Source organism: Prionailurus bengalensis, chromosome B4, assembly GCF_016509475.1.
Source record: "Prionailurus bengalensis isolate Pbe53 chromosome B4, Fcat_Pben_1.1_paternal_pri, whole genome shotgun sequence".
NCBI classification, from domain to species: Eukaryota; Metazoa; Chordata; class Mammalia; order Carnivora; family Felidae; genus Prionailurus; species Prionailurus bengalensis.
Genome location: NC_057358.1, coordinates 132,263,949 through 132,287,815, shown reverse-complemented (window position 1 = coordinate 132,287,815; position 23,867 = coordinate 132,263,949). Strand labels below are relative to the sequence as shown.

The 23,867-nt window shown below is 47.7% G+C and overlaps 1 protein-coding gene and 1 non-coding gene across 2 annotated transcripts in view; both read left to right on the top strand.

Annotated features, from left to right (window-relative positions):
* FAM227A (family with sequence similarity 227 member A) overlaps positions 1-23,867 on the top strand; it is a 76,276-nt gene that overhangs the window by 33,043 nt on the left and 19,366 nt on the right. Inside the window, exons 12-16 of the mRNA XM_043562595.1 lie at positions 491-561; positions 7,553-7,640; positions 13,985-14,079; positions 21,460-21,617; positions 23,511-23,663. Coding sequence (XP_043418530.1) covers positions 491-561; positions 7,553-7,640; positions 13,985-14,079; positions 21,460-21,617; positions 23,511-23,663 — 565 coding nt within the window. The remainder of the gene's footprint in view (positions 1-490; positions 562-7,552; positions 7,641-13,984; positions 14,080-21,459; positions 21,618-23,510; positions 23,664-23,867) is intronic.
* Positions 11,000-11,084, top strand: TRNAR-UCG. Its single transcript has one exon. It is a non-coding gene; the product is annotated as a tRNA-Arg (tRNA).

Genomic DNA, 23,867 nt, shown 5'->3' with positions numbered 1-23,867 from the left:
ATGACCCCCGCTTGATATGTTCGCTTTCCCAGCAATCACCGTGGACACACAGGAGTTGCAAAGTGAACAACATCTAACCTGTGAACTGTCTTCAAATTTAATGACAGTCTAGGAGACGGATAGATTGTTAACTTTTTTCAGGGTTTAAGCCAACATGTCTTCATTTCGATGTTTTCAACTTTTGGTTTTTCTTTTGAAGCCAGTATTTTTTTTCCCCTGTGGGTTGAGTGCTTGCACTGTGTACGGGGCTCCGCATACATTATTTAATTGGCTCACCAGCCCTGCAAGGTAGTTGGTATTTAAGCCTTTAACAGGATCCGAGAGGTTAGGTAACTTGCCCAAGGTCATTCAGCAGGTGGAATGGACTGAGGGGCTCTGGTTTGCCTGAGGTCTGTTGTCCTCCAGGGAGGGGGCTGTGTCAAAACTCCTGGTCTACGGTGTCCTCTCCAGGACAAGAAGGAACTGAAGCACAACTTTGTCTCCTTCCTAGGAAGAGAGTTTCCTTTGTCCACTTCTAAGAGCTACGCCTTCCAGAAGTCTACCCAGAGCAAGGGCCCGAAGGTGAGTAGAGAGTCACAGACCCAGACCCTTTGCATCCCAGAGGCTTCAGTGACGTCCACGTGGTTCCACATCTCTGTGCTCCCCGCCCAGCGTCTCGGGGAGGGGTCCTGGTGGTCCTCTAGGTCTGCGTGCGTGAGCAGAGCACCAAAGGGTGACCCCAGAAATGCAGTGATGGGGAAGTGAAGGGAAAAGAAGCAGAGGCTCAGCTCAAGGTGCTTTTCTGTCTTTTCCTCCCTATCAGTCCTTGTCAGAAACCTGCGCCTGGCTGTCCTCTCGACCCCTGCTTGCCCCTCTGTGCCCTGTGAGGTTCCCTCCTAGGCAGCTCCAGCACCACCCCTCCCCTCCCCTCCCCTCCCCTCCCCTCCCCACACTCCAGTTTGAGCTCCTTCATATTACAGCAGGCTCCTTGCTCCCTGAGGCTCCCCGGTACCCCGGCAATCTTTTCAGAATGCAGATCTAATTATGTCCTAGGTCACCCCCCTGGCCCCACCCAACTCCCCCTACCCTAAACACCCTCCCCCAGCCCAAATACAACATACCTCCCGAACCTCAGAAGGCTTCCTCTTGCCGTGGGGTAGACTGACCTGTGCGACCCTGCCACGTCCTGCCGGCCCCATCTCCACCTTCCTGGGCCCTTGCGGCTCCCCCTGCAGGGGTGTTCTCTCAGTTCCTTGTGGACGTCACACCCCTACCAACACCTGGCCTCTGTACCTGCCACTTGTCTTGTCCCAGGTAAGCTCCCTCCTGCCACCATCATTGCCAGCATCTCCTCCCACGTGAAACCAAATGCTACCGCTACCGATCAAGGCCTCCTTTTTCCAGAAAGCTGGACAAATAAATGTCTGGGAAAACAATGAAAGAGGCCTTTTGCTGCCCGTTTTTGTAAGTAGAACGTCACTGGCACACCGGCACGGTCCCTGGTTGACCTGGTCTTGTACTGCAGGCGGCCTGTCTCACTTGCCCTTCACTGGCCTTCGACTGGCTTTGCACTGCAATGGCAGGGCTGAGTAGTTGCAGTACAGACATCATGGCCCGCACAGCCGAAAGCGTTTACTCTCTGGCTCTCGGCCGGAGGAGTTGCCACCCTGGTTCAGGGGACACGTACTCATCCTTCTATCTCAGCTGAAGCCCTCGTCCTCAGGGTCAGCAGCCTTGACCCTCATCTGCATTTGGTTCCTTGTGATACGTACTCAGAGCTCTGTCCTTGAGAGCACTTATGGAATTATGAGGTCATTCCTATGATCATGGCTGTCTCTGCCACTAATCTTTTTTTTTTTTTAAGCTTGTATTTATTTATTTTGAGAGAAGGCGACCATGAGCAAGGAAGGGTCAGAGAGAGAGGGAGAGAGAATCCCAAGCAGGCTCCCCGCTGTCAGCGCAGAGCCTGATGAGGGGCTCCACCCCAAGAACAGTGACATCATGACCTGTGCAGAGATCAGGAGTCAGATGCTTAACCAACTGAGCCACCCAAGCTCCCCAACATCCTCATTTCTAATATGCTTCATTCTGAATAAGTAGCATATGAGGCTCGATTCATCGTTAGACCAGACTTTCCCCTTTGTTTGGGGCGGAGTTGGGGGTGTTTTCCCCCTGGCACATTCACCCAACGTTTGGAATGGGTGAAGGGCGTGCCTTTCTTTTGTAAAGCGGCATAAAGGCTACGTTCTCAGGACGATCGCTTTTAGAAAACAGGACGTAAGCACATTGAACGATCTGGAAATGGATGTTCTTTGAACTGGCAAGGCCAGTGCTCCTTGGGAAGTTTCCATGTCCCCACAGGGCTTGAAGGTCTCTGGTTCAAAGCCTGCTCTCACAGGTTCAGATTGTAGCTGTGCAGCCTCGGACAAGTTACTTAACCTCCCTGAGACTTGGTTTCCGCAGGTGTGACGTGAGCACAATAATAGCAGGGCCTTCTCCCTGCCATGATGAAGATCGTAGCACATGTGTCTGTGTGGCCAGGGCCCCTGTCAATCCACGGCCGCACGTCTCAACGGGGGGCTTAGCACTGCCCCCCTGTGCTGGCACACTTCCCCAGCATGTGCTCCCCTCCCCCAAACCCTCATGTCACTTGGTCTCCCTTCCCAGAATTCTTGTACTGCAGGCGGCCTGTCTCACTTGCCCTTCACCCCAGCACCCTCCAGGGAGCGTCTTCACTGAGAAATTAGAAGCAGTCAGCAGGAAGGCACGCCCTTTCCTACCACGAGGCACCTGCCCCCATCTGTACCCTCACCATTGGCCTATGGAGGACGGGCCCTGCCCCCGCTTGTGCCCTGGACCCCACCCCCTGGGGACCAAACCCCTCTGTCTTGTGTCGTCACTTTCTCCCACTCGGTGGGATCACGCCCATCTTTGAACAGTCCTGCCTTAGCACTTCCGGCCTTTGCCTCTGCACCGCCATTTCCTGCTGCCTTTCCCGCCAGAACTTCTTGAAAGCCTCCTCTGCACCCACATTTCCTTGCCTCAGCCCTCCAGTCGGTTCCTGCCCTCAGGGCATCATTGCAGCGGCGGCCCAGACCCTAATCTGCTGCCTGCTCTAGTCTGTGTCATGTGGTTGGCTCCTCCCACCTTCCTGAACCACTTTTTCCGCTTGGCTTCTATGTTGCCAGGCTTTTGCAAGTGCCTTCCTTCCCGGCTGGCTGCTCCTTTTCCGTCTTCCTTGCTGGCTCCCTGTCCTCTCAGCCAGTCAGTCTGTCCCGGCCCCTTCCCCTCCACTTACATGTTCTCCCCATGTGGTCTCATCTGGTCCGCTGGCCAGGAACACCCAAATCTCCCTCCCGACCCTGGTGTATCCACCTGCCCCCTGGGGCCCCACCAGGAGGATCTCGACCTGGAAAGGGGTGAAGAGGTTGCTGATTCCCAGGGTCCGGCCTCAGTTTGCTCCTGGCCGACTGCAGCAGCCTCTTCCTGGGCTCCTCCCTTGGCCCCAGTCCAGTCTCAGCACAGCCACCAGAGTGACCTTCTCATAGACACCAGATGAGGCTGTTCTCCACCTCAAGCCTCCAGCAGTTTCTCCAGTGCACTGGGAATCCAATCCAGGCCCCTTAGCCTGAGTTGGATTGCCCCTCGGGATCGGGCCACCACCTCTCTCTCCAGCCTCTTCACACCCTTTCCCTCCCTCGGCACCAGTCAGCCCACCGGACCTCCTTCTGCCCTTGGACCCTGCAGGCCTGTGTCCAGCTGAGCCTTTGCACTAACTGTCCCCTTCGCCTGGAACGTGCTTTCCTCAGAGTTCTAAGGAAGGGCTGGCTCCTTCTTGACATTCAGATTCCAGTTTCATTGACATTGCCCTAGTGAGGCCGGTCCTGACTGCCCAGGGACGCTCTATCATCACGTGGCTAATTGAATTCCCTGCACAGTGCTTATCACAGGCTGCTCTTTTTCCTGGGGGATTTATGTAGTGTTTAGTATCTGTCTCCCTCTATTAGAAGAACATAAACTCCAGGGTGCCTGAGTGGCTCAGTCGGTTGAGCGTCTGACTCTGGCTCAGGTCATGATCTCACCGTTCGTGGGCTCGAGCCCCACGGCGGGCTCTGTGCTGACAGCTCAGAGCCTGGAGCCTGCGTCTGATTCTGTGACTCATTTTCTCTCCGCCCCTCCCCCCACTTGTGCTCACATGCGCGTGCTCTCTCTCTCTCTCTTTCTCTCTGCCTCTCAAAACTAAATAAATGCTAAAAAAAAAATAAATTAAAAAAAATTAGAGAAGACAGTTAAAGAAGATCTTTGTAAGGAAGAATCATCATCTTCTTACCTGCAAACAGTAGTCTCCTTCAAGAAGAAAAGTGTTCAAGGGAAACGGTGAGGCACCGCCCCCAGGAAGGGCCAACATGTTAGTTTCAAAGGCCAGGCCACCAAGAATGAAGCCCAAACCATTCCCCCCCCCCCCGCCCCCGCCGGCCCCTCCACCCCCACAAAGGTACACTGCTGTGCCCCAGTCAGTGTTTCTGGGACCAGATGCTCAAAGCTCTGCTCTGCTTTCCTGTCAACAGACTTCCCCAAACTGGAGTCTGCTTGGACTCTGCAGGGCACTGCTTCAGCATGTTGGTCATTTATACCTTGAAGGCAGGTGTGGTGCATCTAGAGGGTAGACCTTTGGTGAAATGTCTGCTTCACAGCCCAAAAGAAGCTGGGGGAGTAGCTTACGTCTTTCACCTTGGGGCATGAGTCTTGCGTATATGGAGAAGGAAGGGCACACATGTGACAGATAACACCCCCAGAGGGAGCCATTTAAGCTGAGAACCAAAGGATGAGGAGTCAGCCATTAAGAGTTAATGGAAGAGGGGCGCCTGGGTGGCTCAGTCGGTTGAGCGTCCGACTTCGGCTCAGGTCGTGATCTCACAGTCCGTGAGTTCGAGCCCCGCATCGGGCTCGGCGCTGACAGCTCGGAGCCTAGAGCCTGCTTCAGATTCTGTGTCTCCCTTTCTCTCTGCCCCTTCCCTGCTCCCGCTCTCTTTCTCTCAAGAATAAATAAACATTAAAAAATTAAAAAAAAAAAAATCATAGGCTAGCTTGGTGCAGCAGACCTAAAGTCCCCTCTGAGGTGATGCCATCTCTCAGTTGTGCAACTCTGAGCAAATCTGAGCCTCTGTGTTCTTATCTCACAATGGGCGTCACACCTGACAGGGGAGGCCCCAGGTCGGTCAGGTTTGGTCAGAGCGTCTACTCATTTTATCCGGAGTTTTCCCAAGCTCCAGGGCATGGGTACGGTAAGGGTCGATAACAGTAACGATTCCAACTCCTCCAGCTCGTGCCCGTGCCTGCCAATACCAGCTCTAAAGCCCACTGCCCTCCTGGACATTTCTGGGCAGCCCCAGATCGAATCTCACCTTGGCTCAAAAATAGTCTCCGGGGCTGCCCTGTCCCATCACAGCCGGGCCCTCAGCGCGTGCCGTCTGAGTAGCAGGGTGACCACGTGGGACAGAACGGTTCCGTCTCCTCTGGGCCGTGCTGGGGAGGGAGCCCCAGGGCAATCTTAGCCTACGCCCCACCTGCATGATAGTCGCCTTGCCTCATAGCTTGGGCATGGTTGCGGGTCACAACCTGACAGAGTGCGTGGGGAAGTGTCCTCTCTAGGCCCTTACGACATCCTTGCAAGGATGTCGTATTACCTTTACTTGACAGGGGAAGCAGGAGACTCACAGAGGTGAACAGCTTCCCCCGGGCCACACAGCTGACCTCAGCTGGCATCCGAGCTCTTTTCGGATCGCCCCACCGCCCTTCCAACAACAGACAGACCCAGGACAGTCTCCTCGCATGTATAACATGATCTCCCTGAGGCCTGTTAACAAGGCACGTGATGCTTCATCGAGCCCGGGAGTGTTTTCTGTCTCACACACCCCAGGAACCGCTTCGACCCTATAAAACTCAGTGGCTGCCGGACAGCCAGCTGCCTGGGACATGGGAGGCGTCTCAGCATTCCTCCCATTCAAATATTGTATTTATATAAAGCAAAGTGGTTGTTGAGGCTGGTGGACTGCTCGTCTGCCTCTTGGTGGGCCATCTGTTTAACGTTGCCAAACTCCTACTCATCCTTAAAGGCAGAACAAAAGCATCTTCTCTCCTTGGAAGCCCTCCAGCTCTCCCCCAGGCAGGATCAAGCATTCCCCACTCTGGCTTCCCGGGTATAGTCTGCTCGTTCAGCCTGTGGCAGACTAGTCATTGTTCCCCACTATCTGTCATTCACCTCCCCTGTAGAAAAAGAACCTTGGGGGCGCCTGGGTGGCCCAGTCGGTTAAGCGTCCGACTTCAGCCAGGTCACGATCTCGCGGTCCGTGAGTTCGAGCCCCGCGTCGGGCTCTGGGCTGATGGCCCGGAGCCGGGAGCCTGTTTCCGATTCTGTGTCTCCCTCTCTCTCTGCCCCTCCCCCGTTCATGCTCTGTCTCTCTCTGTCCCAAAAATAAATAAAAAACATTGAAAAAAAATTAAAAAAAAAAAAAAGAACCTTGGATATGTAGCTGTGCACATACATGGGCAGAATAAAGATGTTTCCTAGCCCCCCCTAGATTTCACATGTAGCCCATGTGACTCAGATCCAGTTAAGGAAATAGAAGTGGGTATGCCGCGTGGCAGTTTTTAGGAATCTTCCTTAAAACACAGCTCATGCGAATGAATCCTTTGTCTCTGTTTCCTTTTCTCCATTCTGCTGCCTGGAATGTGAATGTGATGGCTGGAGCTCTTGCTGCCATCTTGGACCCTAAGAACTAAGGGTCCTATCTTAGGAAAGGTGGAACCATGAAGAAGGGACTCTGGAAGAAGTCAGAGTCCCTAAGGACTTACCACCGCAGAAATACCATATAAACCCTGGATTGTGTACCTTCAGACTGTTACGTGGGAGGGAAATTTCTACCTAGTTTGAGCCACTGTTATTTTGAGTCACTGATCTACAAACCTAATCCTAACTTACATTACTTCTCTAAGAAATATGTGAATCTGCCCACCCCTTCGCGTAATTATCTATTTACTATTCTCTCCCCTGCTGGACTGGGAGCTCCTCTGGGCAAGGGTCAGACCTCAGGGTCTGCCTAGTAATAGACGCAGTAGTAGTTGCTCAGTGAAATGTCCCCCGAGGGAGCGTGGTAAGTGATTGCGTGAACAATGGCCACAATGCTCTCGGTCCACTTCCCATAAGCAGCCACACATGCGCTTTGCTTTGCACGCATTAGCTGACTTAATCCTCCTAAGAACCTAATAGGAAACAAAGGCAACCGAGACGTCCAGAGACTTGTCCAAGCTTAGCGGCTGCTGAGGGACAGGGCTGGGACTGGCATCCCGGTCTGCTCAGCCCCCAGCACCTGCATTTGCAGCCACCTCTTGGCCACGCGCCCTGGTTAGAGGGCTGGGTGCCCAGGCTCTGCTGAGTGGTCTCCCTCCACGTGATGCATCGCTAAGAACGAGGAGAAATGTCTGGGAAATTGCATGTTGACTGTTAGTATTCCTCTCCCAACCAATTTTACTCAATTTCATCTTCTTTTTTTTTTTTTTTCCTCTCCTGGAGTCTTCCTGTATAAATTCAACCACGGAGAAAGGTCCTGTGGCCAAGAAGAAATCACAGGATGGCTCACAAACACAGAATGCCACAAAAGGTACAGGAACTATCTTAAAAGGGAAATGTAGGCGTTTGACTTAGTTATGGTCTCACAAGCCCTGGCTTCCTGGGTTTGTTCAGACATAATGTGCCACCCTGGTCTACACTTGTGGTTCTAGCCACCCTGGTCTACACTTGTGGTTCTAGCCTGGGTCTTGACACCAAGGGATATCTTAGGAGAGAACATAATTATCTCTTCAGTTCAACAAACACTGATTAAGCTCCACTGTTATGATGAGGAGCTCAGCACAGCGCTAATACTTGCGGGGAAGAAAGGTTGTTTGCAAAGGAAGAAAAATACCTAAGACATGATTGCTGCTCCCATCCACGTCCCCCCCGCGAAACTCAACATTTGTTGAGGTAAGAATTGATTTGTGTCCGGGTGTTAATTTCTGAAGGAGACTGAGTGACCACACAGAGAGGCCAATGCCACTGAAAGAAAAGTTTGCTACTCACAGTTGTCCTAGGAACAGAGACCCAGACGCACAGGGTCATGGGAGGGATCACCGGTGTCGGCCAGGGGGCGGAATGGAGCAAGGGGAAGGCTCAGGCCACCACCTTTACTGGGATTTCTCTGGGAAAGACAAGGCATGAAAGGTAAACAGGTTGGGATTATCTGGTTTGAGTTCCTGGTGGGCTCTGGGACGTAGGCACTGTCTCTGGTTGTCTGGCACCGGGCCTTGGGGTGATTTAGGGGCGGGGGAAATACTGCCTTGGTGTGGGGGAGTTGGAGAAGTCTGTGGTTCAGAGCATGGCCTCTGGGCCACAGGGGAGACGTGAACAGCACTGGCCATCAGTTTTGCCCTGTAATTACTGGATGCCAAATAGACAAATACAGAACCTAAGAAAACACAGAACAGGAACTCTTAAGTATCATTGCGGGCAATTACACGCATGCGATCATTATTCCAAAAAATCAAGCAATCCTTTTTCTTTACGGAGAAATGGAAGCTCAGAGATGTTAGTATGTGAATTATATCTCAATCAAGCTGTTATTAAAAAAAAAAAAAAAAAAAAAAAAAAGAACAACTTGGGAACCACTCATTGAGAGGTACAGCCAGGTTCCAAACAGAGGTCAATATGTGTAGGAGAGGGGCGCCTGGGTGGCTCAGTGGGTTAAGTGTCTCAGGTCGTGATCTCTTGGTCCGTGAGTTCAAGCCCCATGTTGGGCTCTGTGCTGACAGCTTGGAGCCTGGAGCCTGCTTCGGTTTCTGTGTCTGCATCTCACTCTGCCCCTTCTCTGCGCGTGCTCTGTCTCTCTCTCAAAATAAAGAAACATTAAAAAATTAAAAAATATATATTTGTAGGAGACTTTGCAAGTCCTCAATATAAGCATGCATTGACCCTCGAATGACACAGGGGTTAGGGACGATGATCTTGCCACACAGTGGAAAATCCATGTATAACTTTTGACTCCGCCCAAAACGTAACTGCTAATAGCCTACTGTTAACTTAAAGTCTCACCAACAACATAAACAGTTGATTAACACATGTTTTGCATGTTATACGTATTATATACTGTATTCTTTCTTTAAAATTTTTTTTTTTCAACGTTTATTTATTTTTGGGACAGAGAGAGACAGAGCATGAACGGGGGAGGGGCAGAGAGAGAGGGAGACACAGAATCGGAAACAGGCTCCAGGCTCTGAGCCATCCGCCCAGAGCCCGACGCGGGGCTCGAACTCACGGACCGCGAGATCGTGACCTGGCTGAAGTCGGACGCTTAACCGACTGCGCCACCCAGGCGCCCCTATATACTGTATTCTTATAATAAAGTAGGCTAGAGAAAAGACAATGCTATTAAGAAAATCATAAGGTGGAGAAAATATATATATTTAAAGTATATATACTGTCCTGCAAAAGATCTGCATATAAGTGGACTTGTACACTTCCAACCCACATTGTTCAAGGGTCAACTGCACATTCAAATTCATGAAGACCTGTGAGTCAAAGAGGAAGTACTAAAGGCAATTAGAAAATATTTTGGGGGTGCCTGGGTGGCTCAGTCGGTTAAGCATCCGACTTCAGCTCAAATCATGATCTTGTGGTCCGTGGGTTCAAGCCCCGCATCGGGCTCTATGCTGACAGCTCAGAGCCTGGAACCTGCGTCAGACTCTGTGTCCCTTCTCTCTCTGCCCCTCCCCTGCTCTCTCTCTCAAAAATAAATAAACATTAAAAAAATTTTTTTTAAGATTTTTAAGATTTTGAGCTGAATAAAAATGAAAACCTTTTTTTCTAACATGAATATTTAATGCTATAGATTTCCCTCTGCACACGGAGGCATTTCACAAATGTTTTGGATATGGTCTTTTCGTTTTTATTCAGTTTGGGTTGTCCACTTTGCAGCTATCATAAAGAATGCTGGGGGGCACCTGGGTGGCTCAGCTGGTTGAGCATCCAACTTCAGCTCAGGTCATGATGTCACAGGCCATGAGTTCGAGCCCCGCGTCGGGCTCTGTGCTGACAGCTCAGAGCCCGGAGCCCGCTTCGGATTCTGCGTCTCCCTCTCTCTCTGCCCCTCGTCCTGTCACGCTCTGTCTCTCTGTCTCTCTCTCTCTCTCAAAAATAAATAGACATTGAAAAAATTAAAAAAATAAATAAAATAAGGAATGTCGGTATGGACACCCACAGAGAAGATTTTGTGTGGCCGTATGTTTTCATTTCTCTCGGGTGTATGTAAACATAGGGGTAGAACTGCTGGGTCATATGATTAACAGTTTGAGAAGCTGCCAAGCTATACTCCAAAGTGATCATCCCACATATTTTGAAGAATGTAAGAGGAGAAACAGTCTATGTTAACTGTGTATAGCCACCGTTATATATTATTTACGTTATATATTTACTATTTTTAACACGTATTTACTGTACATAACCAAATATTTATGACTTCTATTGTTTTTCCATTCTTTTCTATTTTATTTTATTTTATTTTAATTTATTTTTATTTTATTTTATTTTATTTTATTTTATTTTATTTTATTTATTTTATTTTATTTTATTTTATTTTTAAGTAATCTCTACACCCAACGTGGGGCTTGAACTCACAACCCCAAGGTCAAGAATCACATGCTCTTCTGACTGAGCCAGCCAGGCGTCCCATATTGTTTTTCCATTATTCTTGAAGTTCCAAGTTTTCTTCTCATACCATTTTCCTTCTATCTGAGGGGGAAAAAAAACCCTTCCTTCAGTAATCCATTTCCAATAGGCCTGCTGGCAATGAATTCCCTTAGTTTTCTTTCATCTGAGAATGTCTCTATTTCACCTTCTTTCTTGAAGGATATTTTTTTTCTGGTTATTTTGGGTTAGTAGTTCTTTTCTTTTAGCCCCCCCCCCTTTTTTAATGTTTATTTTGGGGGTGCCTGGGTGGCTCAGTTGGTTAAGTGTCTGACTTCGGCTCAGGTCATGATCTCATGAATCGTGGGTTCGAGCCCCACCTTGGGCTCTGTGCTGACAGCTCAGAGCCTGGAGCCTGCTTCAGATTCTGTGTCTCCCTCCCTCTCTGCCCCTTCCCCACCCTCTCTCTCTCTCCCTCTCCCTCCCTCCCTCTCAAAAACAAATAAACATTAAAAAAGATCTTTTTCAGTTTATTTTGAGAGGGAGAGAGAGAGAGAGCGTGTGCGCGCATGCACACACACACACACACACACACACACACACACACGAGTGAGTGGGGGAGAGGCACAGAAGGAGGGAGAGAGAGAATCCCAAGCAGGCTCACACTCAACATGGAGTTGACTTGGGCTTGAACTCACCAACTCTGAGATCATGACCTGAGCCAAAATCAAGAGTCAGACGCTTAAGCTTACCCGATGAGCCACTCAGGTACCCCTATGGGATTCCTTTCTTGACCTCTCTCTTCTTTCCCACACTGGCTCCAAAGGCACCCCTGTCTGGTCTTCTGCTAGAAAGTTAGAACTTCCGTCTCTCCACTCTTCTGCATACTTCCTGTGACTGGGTCTGCCTTCATGGCCAACTGGGAAGACAGAGGGAGAAAAAAAAGTGACAGAGATTCCCTTCCTACTTTCTGAACCACAAATCCGTGGTCCAGAGAAGGACTCCCGTCCCTCAGAGTTTTAGATACCTGTCCAGCTGCCACTTCTCCTGCTGTCACTACCATACAGGTTTGCAAGCTTCCGGAAGAGGGCTTGCCGAGATGCACGTGTGGGAGAGAAAAGAATCCAGGATTTCCCCCACTCTTCTTGGGGGGGGGGGGGAGATCGTGACCACAAACAGAGAGCTTCTGTTAGATCACTTTCTGTCTTCCCCTGATGCTCAGCTCTGGGATTCATGTTGCCTTTGAGCTGGGACATTTAAGAGGAAGAAAATAAGTCCAGGCAATTCACTGCCATATGGTTCTTATTTTGAGTTCTGGTTTCCTTCTCCAAGTCACCTGCCAGCGTCTACTTTTCCTCAGAAAGCTACCCCATGCGTTATGCCCAGGGTTTTTAGGTGCATTTAGTAGGAGATGGAGTAGGGACTGCTTACTTTATCTTAACCAGAACTGGAATCCTGATAGAATTCTTTTGGTTCTTTTTTTCTTACTCCATTTTATTCTAATTGTTTGGATGCTATGTATTCTGTCTCTGTTCTTCATTACAGATTATTCTTTATTGCAGTGAATCTCAAACAGGGCTAACCACTCCCCACCCCCGCCAAGGGACATGTAGCAATGTCTGGAGACACTCGGGGCCATAAATGTCTTGGGGAGAGATTGCCACTAGCATCTAGTGGGTAGAGGTCAGGGATACTGCTAAACATCCTACGATGCACAAGACATCCCGCACAACAGGGAATCATCTGGCTAAAATGTCTGTAACACCAAGATTGAGAAACCTTGCTTTATTGTGTGCATTTGAAATTTTCTCATGCATACTTAGCTTTATGTAAAGTTAAATAATATCTTAACCCACTTCCTTTCCCGAGCAAAGCAAGGACTTGGACAAATTTAACTCCAATCTCTTCTGTCCAGACTTAAATGCTATTTTGTCTAGAGTTTTTAGTTCTGTTCTATTTTAAAACCTCACAAATTACATATTATGCTTATTATAGCAGGTAATTTTTGTTTGGTCTTAAACTGTCAGTTTATCTGCCTGCTTCCTGATGCTCAGACCATCTTTCTGGGATCATTTTCCCTGCACAAAAAATTAGGTAGACAGATAGATAGATATTTAGAGAGAAAGAGAGAATGAGAAAGAGAATTTTAGCAGTTCCTTTATCACAAGCGTTTTGGTAAGTTCCCTTAGTTTTTATTTTTCTATGAATGTCTTTATTTCATCTCTGTTCTTTTTTTTTTTTTTTTTTAGTTTATTTATTTATTTTGAGAGAGAGAGAGAGAGCACATGTGTGGGAGGGCAGGAGAGGGAGAGAGAGAGAGAATCCCAAGCAGGCTCCATGCCATTGTAGAGCCTGATGCTGGAACTCAGAACCTGTGAAATCATGACCTGGGCCCAAACCAAGAGTCAGTCGTTTAACTGACCAAGCCATAACTGACCAGGCACCCCTATTTCACCCTTAGTCTTGAAGATAGTTCCTATGGGTCCACAAGTCTACCTAAATGCTTTGATGATTTGATTCCATTGTCTTCTGCTTTCTGTTGTTACTGACGAGAACTCTGCAGTCATTCTGTTATCCCTTTATCAATGATCTGTTGTTTCTCTCTGCCCATCTTTAAGATGGTCTGTGTCAACCTTCTCCCACAGTAAAGCCAGAATTTTGTGCAAGAGTTGGGTCTTTTATTCTCAACACCCTTTCTGATTCTACTAGCATTTTATTTTATTTGTTTGTTTGTTTGTTTGTTTAAAGTTAGCTCTATACCCAATGGGGGGCTTGAATTCACAACCCCCAGATCAAGACATTGCATGCTCTACTGACTGAGGCAGCTAGGCACCCTGCTGCTTAGCATTTTTAAAGCCATCAGCCCTCTCCTTCCTTATTCTCTGGCCATGGTGTAACTTGTAGAGAACTGTATGCATGGCGTCTGAGTTGGTGTTACACTTGTTATTTGCGTGTCTTTTTTTTTTTCCCACTAAGCTGTGAGTTGCTCGAAGATAGTCTATTTCCAGCACCGTGCATGGACCTAACACATAGTAAATGCTCAGTGGATGTTTGTTGGATGGATAGATGGACGGATGGATGGATGGACAGATAAGTAGAGGGACAAATGTGTGGCCGCAGGTATATATCTGGCTAAAGTACAAGCGAGATTGTATGAATTTACCTGAACTATTTCCCAATGACCTGAATACACCCAGGTAATTCATGCGATTAGGAAGCGGAGATCTGCCATACATGCTCTCCAATGATCCTTTTTTTTTTTTTTTTTTGCCAACGTTATATTGACAGAGAATCGCCGGCAGACTCTGGTCTTGAGGAAAGCTGCAAAACAAGTCAAGAGGATATCAGAAGCAAGAGAATATGAGAATATGCTTCCCAAGCAGGTGAGCACATGATTGGAAATTTAATAGTAGAGATGATTTCAGAGGGGCTAGGAGATCTGGGGAGAAAAGCCAGCCCTGTGAAGATGTCAGGGTCAGAATGGGGGTATTTCTTACAGACGTGGGTGATATAGTCAGGAAATCTCCTGACAGTAATTCCTGGTGGAGGTAGGTCCCCGTTGACTGAGCTTTTTACCTGGATTTCTCCAGGGATTTAAATTACCTGCTTGAAATTCAGGAGCCTTGGTGTAATGGGAAGAGAGCACTGAGCTTCATTGCCCTACTCTAGAAAATGGGACAGTAATTCCTAGGTCATGGCGTTCTTATGAGGTTCACCTGAGGTAGTGATATTTAACATGTAATGGACATTTACTACATGTCGGACATTAAACTAAACCTGTACACGCAGTATATTTTATTTTACTGTCACAGTCCTCTGAGATAACTCTTCCTAGTCTTCTTCAGTTTATTAGTGAGGAAAGTGATGCTCAGAGCATTGCCTAAATTCACAAAGCCGATGAGTGTTAAAGCCAAGAGTTGCACACGGATCTGTCAGACTGTGACCCTGAGCTGTCAGTCACTGAGCTTTGCCACTAGCAAAGTCCCCCGAACTCGAAAGTCCCTGGATTAATGTGTTTTCTCTCCTCTTCTCCTCCCCGCCCCTGGCTCTTCCCCACAAACCTCTGCGGACGGTAGTTTACATCAATGGCACCTTCAGCCTTCAGTTCTTGAGCCTTCTTCATTTCTCCATACTTTACCACTGCCTGTTCCCCCTCAGCCTTTAGCGGTGACGTTCTGAGAAGTAGGGCAGGGCGTGATGGAAAAGACAGACAGACGGACATGGGTTCAGGTCTCGGTGCTGAATCTTTTCAGCTGTGTTACTTGAGCAGGTGACTCAGCTTTTCTGACCTCCTTCCATAAAACGGGGAAAATAAAGTCCAGCAGTGGTGACGGCCCTTCCTGCCGACAGGGCTGGCGGTGGGTGACCGACAGTCGTGTCCTACTCTGTGACCCAGCTTGGTGGGGAGGGGAGGCCAAGCGGGTGGAGTGGATGTTAACAGGAACGGGAAGCAGCTGAGAGCCAACGGCCTGGCAGAGGCAAGGGGAAGGGAAGTGCCAAAGGAGAGCCAGCTCAGTACGCTATTCACGGGGGCCCGCGGGACACTCCTGACCGAGGAGCGAAATGTGTGATTCCACCACTTGAGGCACAGCTTGGGTGTAACCTGCTGCCTGTTCTTTGCCCATGGTCAAATCAAGCAGCGTTGCAGGGCACGTAATAAAAAGTAAATTTCTCTTTCACGCCAGACCCTATGCCCCTGACCGAGGGGCAAACACTATTTTCCCATATATCCTTCCAGAAATATCGGGTGAATGTCAAGGAATACAAACCTTTTTTTTAATATATACAAACCACAATAGAATATACGCTATTTTGCACTTTGCTTTTTCAACCTAACACATAATGGCCAACATTTATAGAGTGCTTACTGTATGCCAAACATCATTCTGAACACGTCATATGTAGTGACTCATTTAATCTTCACATATTTAGGCTCAGAAATATTAAGTATTTCACTTCATGCCAAATAGGTGGTAGAACCAAGATTTTCAAAAGGATACAATTTATATACGATACAGTTCAGCATTGTAATGTACAATTTAGTGGGCTTTAGTTTAGTTGTGCGATCATGACCACTATCTGATTCCAGAACACTTTTATCACCCCAAAAAGAAGCTGCATACTCATTAGCAGTCCCTCCCCGGTCCCCTGTCCCCCCCAGTCTCTTCAGCCACCAATCTACTTTTCTGCCTGTACAGATTTCCCTGTTCTGGACATTTCGTATAAATGGAATCATCCAATCGGTGGCCTTCTATCACTGATTTCTGTCACTTAGCATAATGTTTTCAAACTTCATCCATGCGGTACCGTGTATCAGTACTTAATTTCTTTTTATGGCTGAGTAACACGCCGTGTATGAATAGACCACACTGTGTTTATCCATCTACTGGCAGATGGACATTTGGGTTGTTTCCATCGTTTGGCTGCTATGAATAACACTGCTTCTATGAACATTCACATACAAGTTTTTGTGTGTGCATATTTTTTCTATTCTCTCGGGTATATACCCAGGAGTGGCATTGTTGGGTCATATGGTAACTCTGTGTCTAACTTCTTTAAAAAAAAATTTTTTTTTAACGTTTAAAATTTTTTTTTAAGTTTATTTATTCATTTCAGGAGAGACAGAGAGAGCAAGCAGGGGAGGGACAGAGAGAGAGGGAGAGAGAGGGAATCCCAAGCAGGCTCTGCACTGTCAGCATAGAACCCGATGCAGAGCTCGAACTCACGAAACGCGAGACCATGACCTGAGCTGAAACCGGGAGTTGGACGCTTAACTGACTGAGCCACCCAGATGCCCCCCAATTTTTTTTTAACATTTATTCACTTTTGAGAGAGAGAAATAGAGAGAGAGATAGAGTGTGAGCAGGAGAGGGGCAGAGAGCAAGGGGGACACAGAATCCAAAGCAGGCTCCAGGCTCTGAGCTGTCAGCACAGAGCCCGACGTGGGGCTCAAACCCATGAACTGTGAGATCATGACCTGAGCCAAAGTCATTGTGCTTAACTGACTGAGCTACCCAGCAGCCCCTGTTTTTGTTTTTTCTATTCTTAGTAGAAATAGGACAACTTTTGAGGTTCTTAGTCTTTTGCTTATAATTCGTTTGTAGGAGTTCAATTCTTTGTCATCTGTTTGGCAAAAATGTTTACTATTTAATCTTTTTACTTTAATGATGGTATTTTATGTGAGAAAATGTAATTTGGGGGGAGAAACTTATAATTTTTTAAGAGCCATATTTATTGGTCTTCTGTTTTATGGTTTCTTGATTTCATTTCTTATTAAGAAAGATCTTTATCACTCTACGATTATGTGAGATATTCTCCCAATTTTTCCCCAATATTTTTATATGATCACCTATTCGCAAGACAAAAACGTTACTCACATAACCGAATGTCACCAGGGGTCACTCTGCTCCTTTGAATTTAGCCAAAGATCGGCTCAAGCATTTGTTACAGGATTTGTTTGAAGCCCAGTCCTCTCCCCAAATGGCTGTGAACTTGGGGGGCTTACTGGCACCCAGCCCCTCTTCCGTCCTGCATGTGCTGTGCACCTACCACACGGGCCCAAATATGCAACCCCCCTCTTCCCTTCATTTTCGAAAAATCGCCCACACAGGCTTGTGTATGTGTCGTGCAGACAGAAGGTATCACTAAGTTGAAAGAGGTGAGAATAAGGGAGACCTCATCACAGTGGGGCCAAGAACAGTGAGTTGCTCTTAGAAACCTTTTAGTTGCCCCACCAGTTGGACCCACCCTCCACTTTCCTCTCTTTTCTTCTTGAGAGAGAGAGAGAGAGGCACGAGTGCAAGTGGGGGAGGAGCAGAGAGAGGGGGACAGAGGATCCCAAGCAGGCTCTGTGCTGACAGCAGCGAGCCTGATGCAGGGCTTGAACTCAGAAACCGTGAGATCGTGACCCAAGCCAAAGTCAGACAGACGCTTAACCAACTGAGCCACCCAGGCGCCCCTGTCCATGAGTCATCGAGAACACTAAGGATGTTTAGGTTGGAGAAGGCAGCAATGAGAGAAGATCAAGGGCTCTCCTCAGATATTTTAAGGACTATTCCATAACACGTGGTTCTGGAGGAAGATCGGTTAGAATTACAGAGATTCAGATTTTTATCTCGGGTAAGAAAAAACTTCCTCAGGGTCCAAGTTGTCATTTTAAACCAGCTTTACCCCCTGGCTCTGCAGCAGACCGTCCGCAGGGCTTGTTCCGGCTCCGACTCTCAGACCTCTTGAAACTCATTCCTCTTGCCAGGTCTCTGATGCCAACCCTTCACCCTAGCCCCTACTCTGCTTTCTCCCTGCCCGTTGGATCTGACATCTTGGAACCTCTATCCTCTTGCACGCTGGCCCGCCTTTGCCTGGTGCCGTGGCTAGGAGCAGCCCTTCGCACTCCCGTCCCCAGGTCTCGGTACCCAAGGCCCCTCCCCTGCCTCCTCCCTGCGAGGAGAAATCAGGTCCTTACCAACCGTGGAACTGGATGCTTCTGAGGGTAATATGTTCCTTGTTTCCAGAGTTAGGGAAGCAAAAATGGACCATTCCCTGTTGCTAATATTATCAAAAGGAGGTATATTCGTTGGAATTCTTTGCTTATAAGTGCCAAAATCCGGCCTTGGCCACCGTGAGCAAAGACTAGAAGAACATCGAGTAGCTAGAAAGTCTGAAGTGAGTCCAGGGACCGGGAGAAGAATCATGGCCCTTCCAACCCTTGAACCATCTCTTCAAGGTAACATGTCTGGAATGGGTGAGCCCCCATGTGTTTCCAGTCTACAGTTTACCCCAGTCAAGACTCAAAATCCCAGGAGTGGGAATTTTGACTGACCAAGCTTATTGCACGTGCCCTGGTTCTAGCTGGGTGGGTGAGAGGCAGGCTCTGGAAGAAGCTGTGAAACCTCTGAAGACCCCCCTGATGGCCCTGCTAGTGGTCTTCACAGGGGAGCAAGAATTTTTTAAAATAATTTTTGAAAACAATTTTTTAATGTTTATTTATTGTTTATTTATTTTTGAGAGACAGAGAGAGAGACAGAGAGAGAGAGAGAGAGCAAGCAGGGGAGGGGCAGAGAGAAAGGGAGACACAGAATTTGAAGCGGGCTCCAGGCTCTGCACTGTCAGCACGGAGCCCAAAATGGGGCTCGAACTCATGCACTGAGCGATCATGACCTGAGCCGGTCAGATGCTTCACCCACTGAGCCACCCAGGCGCCCTGGGGAGCAAGACTTTTGGCTTAAAGTCCCCACAAGCCTGAAGACAGTGGAGGGCAGGTGAACTCCCTCCAGTGCAAGAATCGGGGGCTGTCAGGAAAGGAGGGTGGATTCTGGGCAGACAAAAGAACAAGTTTAGGATAAATGGGGAACGAGATTAGTGGACCCTGGGTCCACTTTGGAATCTTCTAGGCTGTGGGAAACAATTTGTTTTTCACCAAATAAGTTCACTAAAGCAAAATGACCACTTATCTGCCATCACCATCATTTCATAGAAGGAAGGTTATTAATACAAAAAAGTGGAAAAGGCAATCTCAGAATAAAACAACGTCCTTAAAGTGAATACACTCACTTTAAGTCAGAGTTACGGAAATATTTTTTTTTCCTTCTTTTTTCCTTCCCTCATTTCACTGGAGACCAGTGAACACAGACTTGCCCCTTCGTAGGCCGTAGGGTTTAGGAGTCTTGGGCTAAGTGATGTGCAGCTTCCTTACTAGCCCCAAGTTTCTGTGATCCCAGTGGGATCTTGCTGTTGAACAGTGATTCTCCATAGGGGCTGGGGAGGGGCAAGTTTGCCCCCTGGGAGACTTGGCCCCTGCCTGGAGACATTTCCAGTTGTCACAGCTGGGAGTAAAGGAGGAGATGGCATCCTACTGGCATCTAGAAACCAGGGATGCCGCCCAGCTTCCTACTAGGCACGGGACAGCTCCCACCACCATCAGTTTTCTGGCCCAAGATGTCGAATGACGAGGTTCAGAGACTGTTACAGACAGAAGAAACATCTCAGGAAGCAATTCAAATCCAAAAAGGCTTAGAGAAGAGTGCACTCAGGCGTCGTCACAGCCCTTATGCAGGAGGCAGAGTTTTTAGTTAAATTATAACTCCTTCTTTAAATAAAATGTGTTGCTTCTTTAACCCAACACCCCCCAACCACTGCAGAGACCTCTTAACCACTCCTCACATCCCTTCTCACCCACTGCAGGAGTTTCTCTACGTTGCACTCCTAGGGGTCTGCAGAAAAATTAGTCCGATTACGTTGAGCCCCAACTCAAACCTTCTGGTGGCTTCTATGACACTTACAAAAGATTGTGGTTCCTTACCTTTTCACAGCACCCCCCCCCCACAGACCACTTCATGGAAAAGATCCCTCTCCTCCCCCATCTCCCTTCCCACCACCCTCCACCCTTTGCCCCACTTCTTTTTTTTTTCTTTTTCTTTTCTTTTCTTTTCTTTTTTTTTTTTTAAGATTTTAAGTAATCTCTACACTCAGTGTGGCCTCAAACCCACAACCCTGAGATCCGGGTTCAAGAGTCACATGCCAAGCGCCCCGCCTGCTTGATCCTTATCTGAAGCACTTATTATTCCATAATGTCATGTTATTCTTTTATTTGTTGGTTTGTTGATTGTCTTTGTCTCAACTGTAATGCAAGCTCCATTAGAATTTGTCTTCTCGGCTGAATCCCCAGCACCTAAAACAGTGTATACGCGTGGTAGGGACCCAATAAATATTTGCCGAATGAATCGTTAACATTTTGGTAACTATGCTTCCAGTCTCCCGTCTATCTTTTTTTTAACTGATTTATTTCATAGAAGAGATACAGGGGCACCTGGGTGGCTCGGTTGGTTAAGTGTCCAACTCTTGATTTCAGCTCAGATCATGATCCCACCATCATGGGCTCAAGTCCTGTGTCGGGCTCTGTGCTGAGCATGGAACCTGCTGGAGAGTCTCTCTCTCCCTATGCCCCTCTCCCCAACTTGCACTCTTTAAAATAAATAAATAAACATTTAAAAAAAAATACATAATACCATCTACCCAATTTTGCCTCTTGATTTTTAAAAATTTTATTTTAGAGACAGAGAGCACATAAGCAGAGTAGAGGGGCAGAGAATCTCCGCACTGAGTGTGGAGCCTGACACGGGGCTCAATCCCACGACCCTGAGATCATGACCCGAGCCTAAATCGAGAGTCAGATGCTCAGCTGACTGAGCCACCGAGGCACCCTGCATCTTGGGTTTTTTTTTTTTCTAATTTTTTTAAATGTTTATTTATTTTTTGAGAGAGAGAGAGCACAAGAGGGGGAAGAGCAGAGAGAGAGGGAGGCACAGAATCCGAAGCAGGCTCCAAGCTCTGAGCTGTCAGCACAGAGCCTGATGTGGGGCTCAAACTCATGAACCATGAGATCATGACCTGAGCTGAAGTCGGACGCTTAACCAACTAAGCCACCCAGTGCCCCGGTGCATCTTGATTTTTTAATCTTCTATCAGATATGAAACAGTTCCTTAGTATTGACTCTTCATAAACATTTTAATAGTGGCATAACTATTTCTTGGGGTAGAGATACCAATATCTTCTTGAACACTCAGTTTATTCTGATCTTTTGCCGTTGTAAATATCTATCTGATTTAGTACTTAAATCTTTTTTTCTTTAATTGGTGTAATTTCTTTAGGATGGCATCCTAAAACTGGAGTTACTGGACAAAGAATATGATGAGTACCTTTACATTTCTTAATACAGGGTGTAAAAATGACAATACCTTATTTTTCCCTCTCTCTTTCCTATTCAGTCTTACCCAGCCTGCAAAAGCCCCGAGCTGACTTTGAACTTCTTCAACATTTACGGGAAGAGCCCTCTGATTGTGCACTTCCTCCAGAACCACGCCAGTCTGCAGCAGCACGGCAAAGACGTGTTGATAGTCAGAAGGGAAAAAACCAAGAGCATCCCATATCCTTTCCTCCAGTGGGCAGGGCTCACGTTATGCCAGGCCTCTGCTTCTCCCAGAAGCAAGGGTGTGGAGAGGTACCCAGCCCTGAGCACAGTGCTTGGCGCATAGTAGGTGCCCGTCAAGGGTAGCCATTGATAGGAGCCTAAGGGTCGTTTTAGTTCCAAATCTGCCTCGTGAGCTCGCTGTGTAGGATCCTGGGCAAGTTAAATTTCCCTGTGTGCAAAATCTCTTCCTGTCTACCAGGGTGAATGCTAACTAGGTGTTCAAACATATTTTGCAGCTCAGTAATGCCTCCCAGAGGCTCACTGACCCTAGAGTGTGTATCGATCAGGATTTTGGGTCCAGGTATGGGTTTGTTCTAACCTCCTCCTCACACACACACCCCTCCTCCAGGCTCATCAGCAAATCCCTGGCCCTGTTGGCATTTATCTTAAAGATTGGGGAACCGGCTCAGATCTTAAGAAAACAGATGTGACATGTTGGTGTCCTGAGTCCTAGCAAGCAGTTTGCCATAGGGGGGCAGAACAGGGAATCCGGGAAACCTGGGCTCAAGATAACAACCCAACTGTTGACCAGCTGAGTGACCTTAGACAAGTCTCAGCTTCTCTCTTAGCCTCGTTTTTTTTTTGTTTTTTTGTTTTTGTTGTTGTTGTTTTCCATCTATAAAATAGGATAACGACACCTGCCTTCTAGGGCTGTTATGCAGAATACAGGCACAACAGCCATAAAGGCTTACCATAGTGCCTGGCAGGTAACAAGTGCTTGAATGTTACCTGTCAATACACCGTTTCCCAGCAGGAAGAGCTTCCAGAATAGACTGGGCAGCACTTGCCCGGTAGAGCTCATATCCCCAAATGTATTTATATGCCTATAGGCAGAGAATAATAGCTCACATTTCATAGCACTTTATTATTCATAAAGCACTTTCCCATGTATCACCTCTTTGCTCAGTAGACAGTGGAATGCAGCGGAAGGAGCCTGGGCTGGGGACACATAGCCCCAGATTTGAGTACCAACTCAGCAAGCCACCGGCCTTAAGGTCTCGTGTGCACAGTTTAACCTCTGAGCTCAATGTCTTGATCAGCTCCTTCCTCAAATAGGGATAATCATACCAAACCAATAGAGTTGTGACCCGGATTATGTGGTAGATGGTTGGCTCTAAATAGGTAATGACTATCGTAATTATTATTAACATCATCTAAGGTAGGAATGATTATCCCTATTTTACAGAGGAGAAAATGGAGACGTAGACAATGACTTATCTTGACTTGAGATCCCAAACTTGTGAGATGCTGATGGATCCAGAAGGGGTAGAGAGGGAGGGGGAGGCACAGAGGATTTTTCAACGTACACACATGATATAGAGGATGAGCCCTTGGGACGGAAAGGAAAGGAAAGTTGGAATCCCTTCCTCTTGGCCACTGTGACGATAGAGTAAGAATTGTATTTATTTGTTTATTTTTCGTTGAAGTGTAGTTGACTTACAATACTGTAATAGTTTCGTGTGTGCAACACAGTGACTTGACAATTCTATACATTATGAAGCACCTCCCACAATAAGTGTAGTTAGCATCTGTCACCAGACAGAGTGGGAATTTTAGATGGCAGTCCCAAGAAAGCATTTCCTAGCCTTTCCATCAGCGGGAGGAGAGAAGGGCTTTATTGGGGAGGATAGCCTCTTGCCTTCCAAAGTAGGCCATGGTCAAAGAGCAGGAGTCATTTCCTGCTCAGCTTCCAGTGGTCTGGTCCAGAAGCAGGTCATTTTCCCCACTCTGTCATCTCACCACCCCCCCGCTCCCGGCCCGGCCATGCACGAGGCCATCCCGCTGATCAGGCTCAGAGTCAATAATACCAACTGACAATGTGGCGGTTTCCTTGACGGCTGAAGCCACTGAGTCCATCCTGACGTACGCCGAGGTCATCGAACTGACCCTGATCAACATGAAGAAGCGGAAGGAAAACCTTCGCGTGCTGAACTGGCTCCACTGGAATGAATGGAGTTATTTTCACGAATACCTAAAGGCACTACAAGAAAACTTCCTCAGGTATTTAAGGGCTTTAGGGAAGGGGCGTTGTTTGAGCACCTGTCTATTGTCACACGTGGCAGGTTTTAATTGGAGGCCTAGCCCTGGGACTATCTTTTTTTTAAGTTTATTTATTTTGAGAGAGAGAGAGGGGGAGTGGGGAGGTGGGGCAGAAAGGGAGAGAGAGAGAATCCCAAGCAGGAGCAGGCTGCGAGCTGTCAGTGC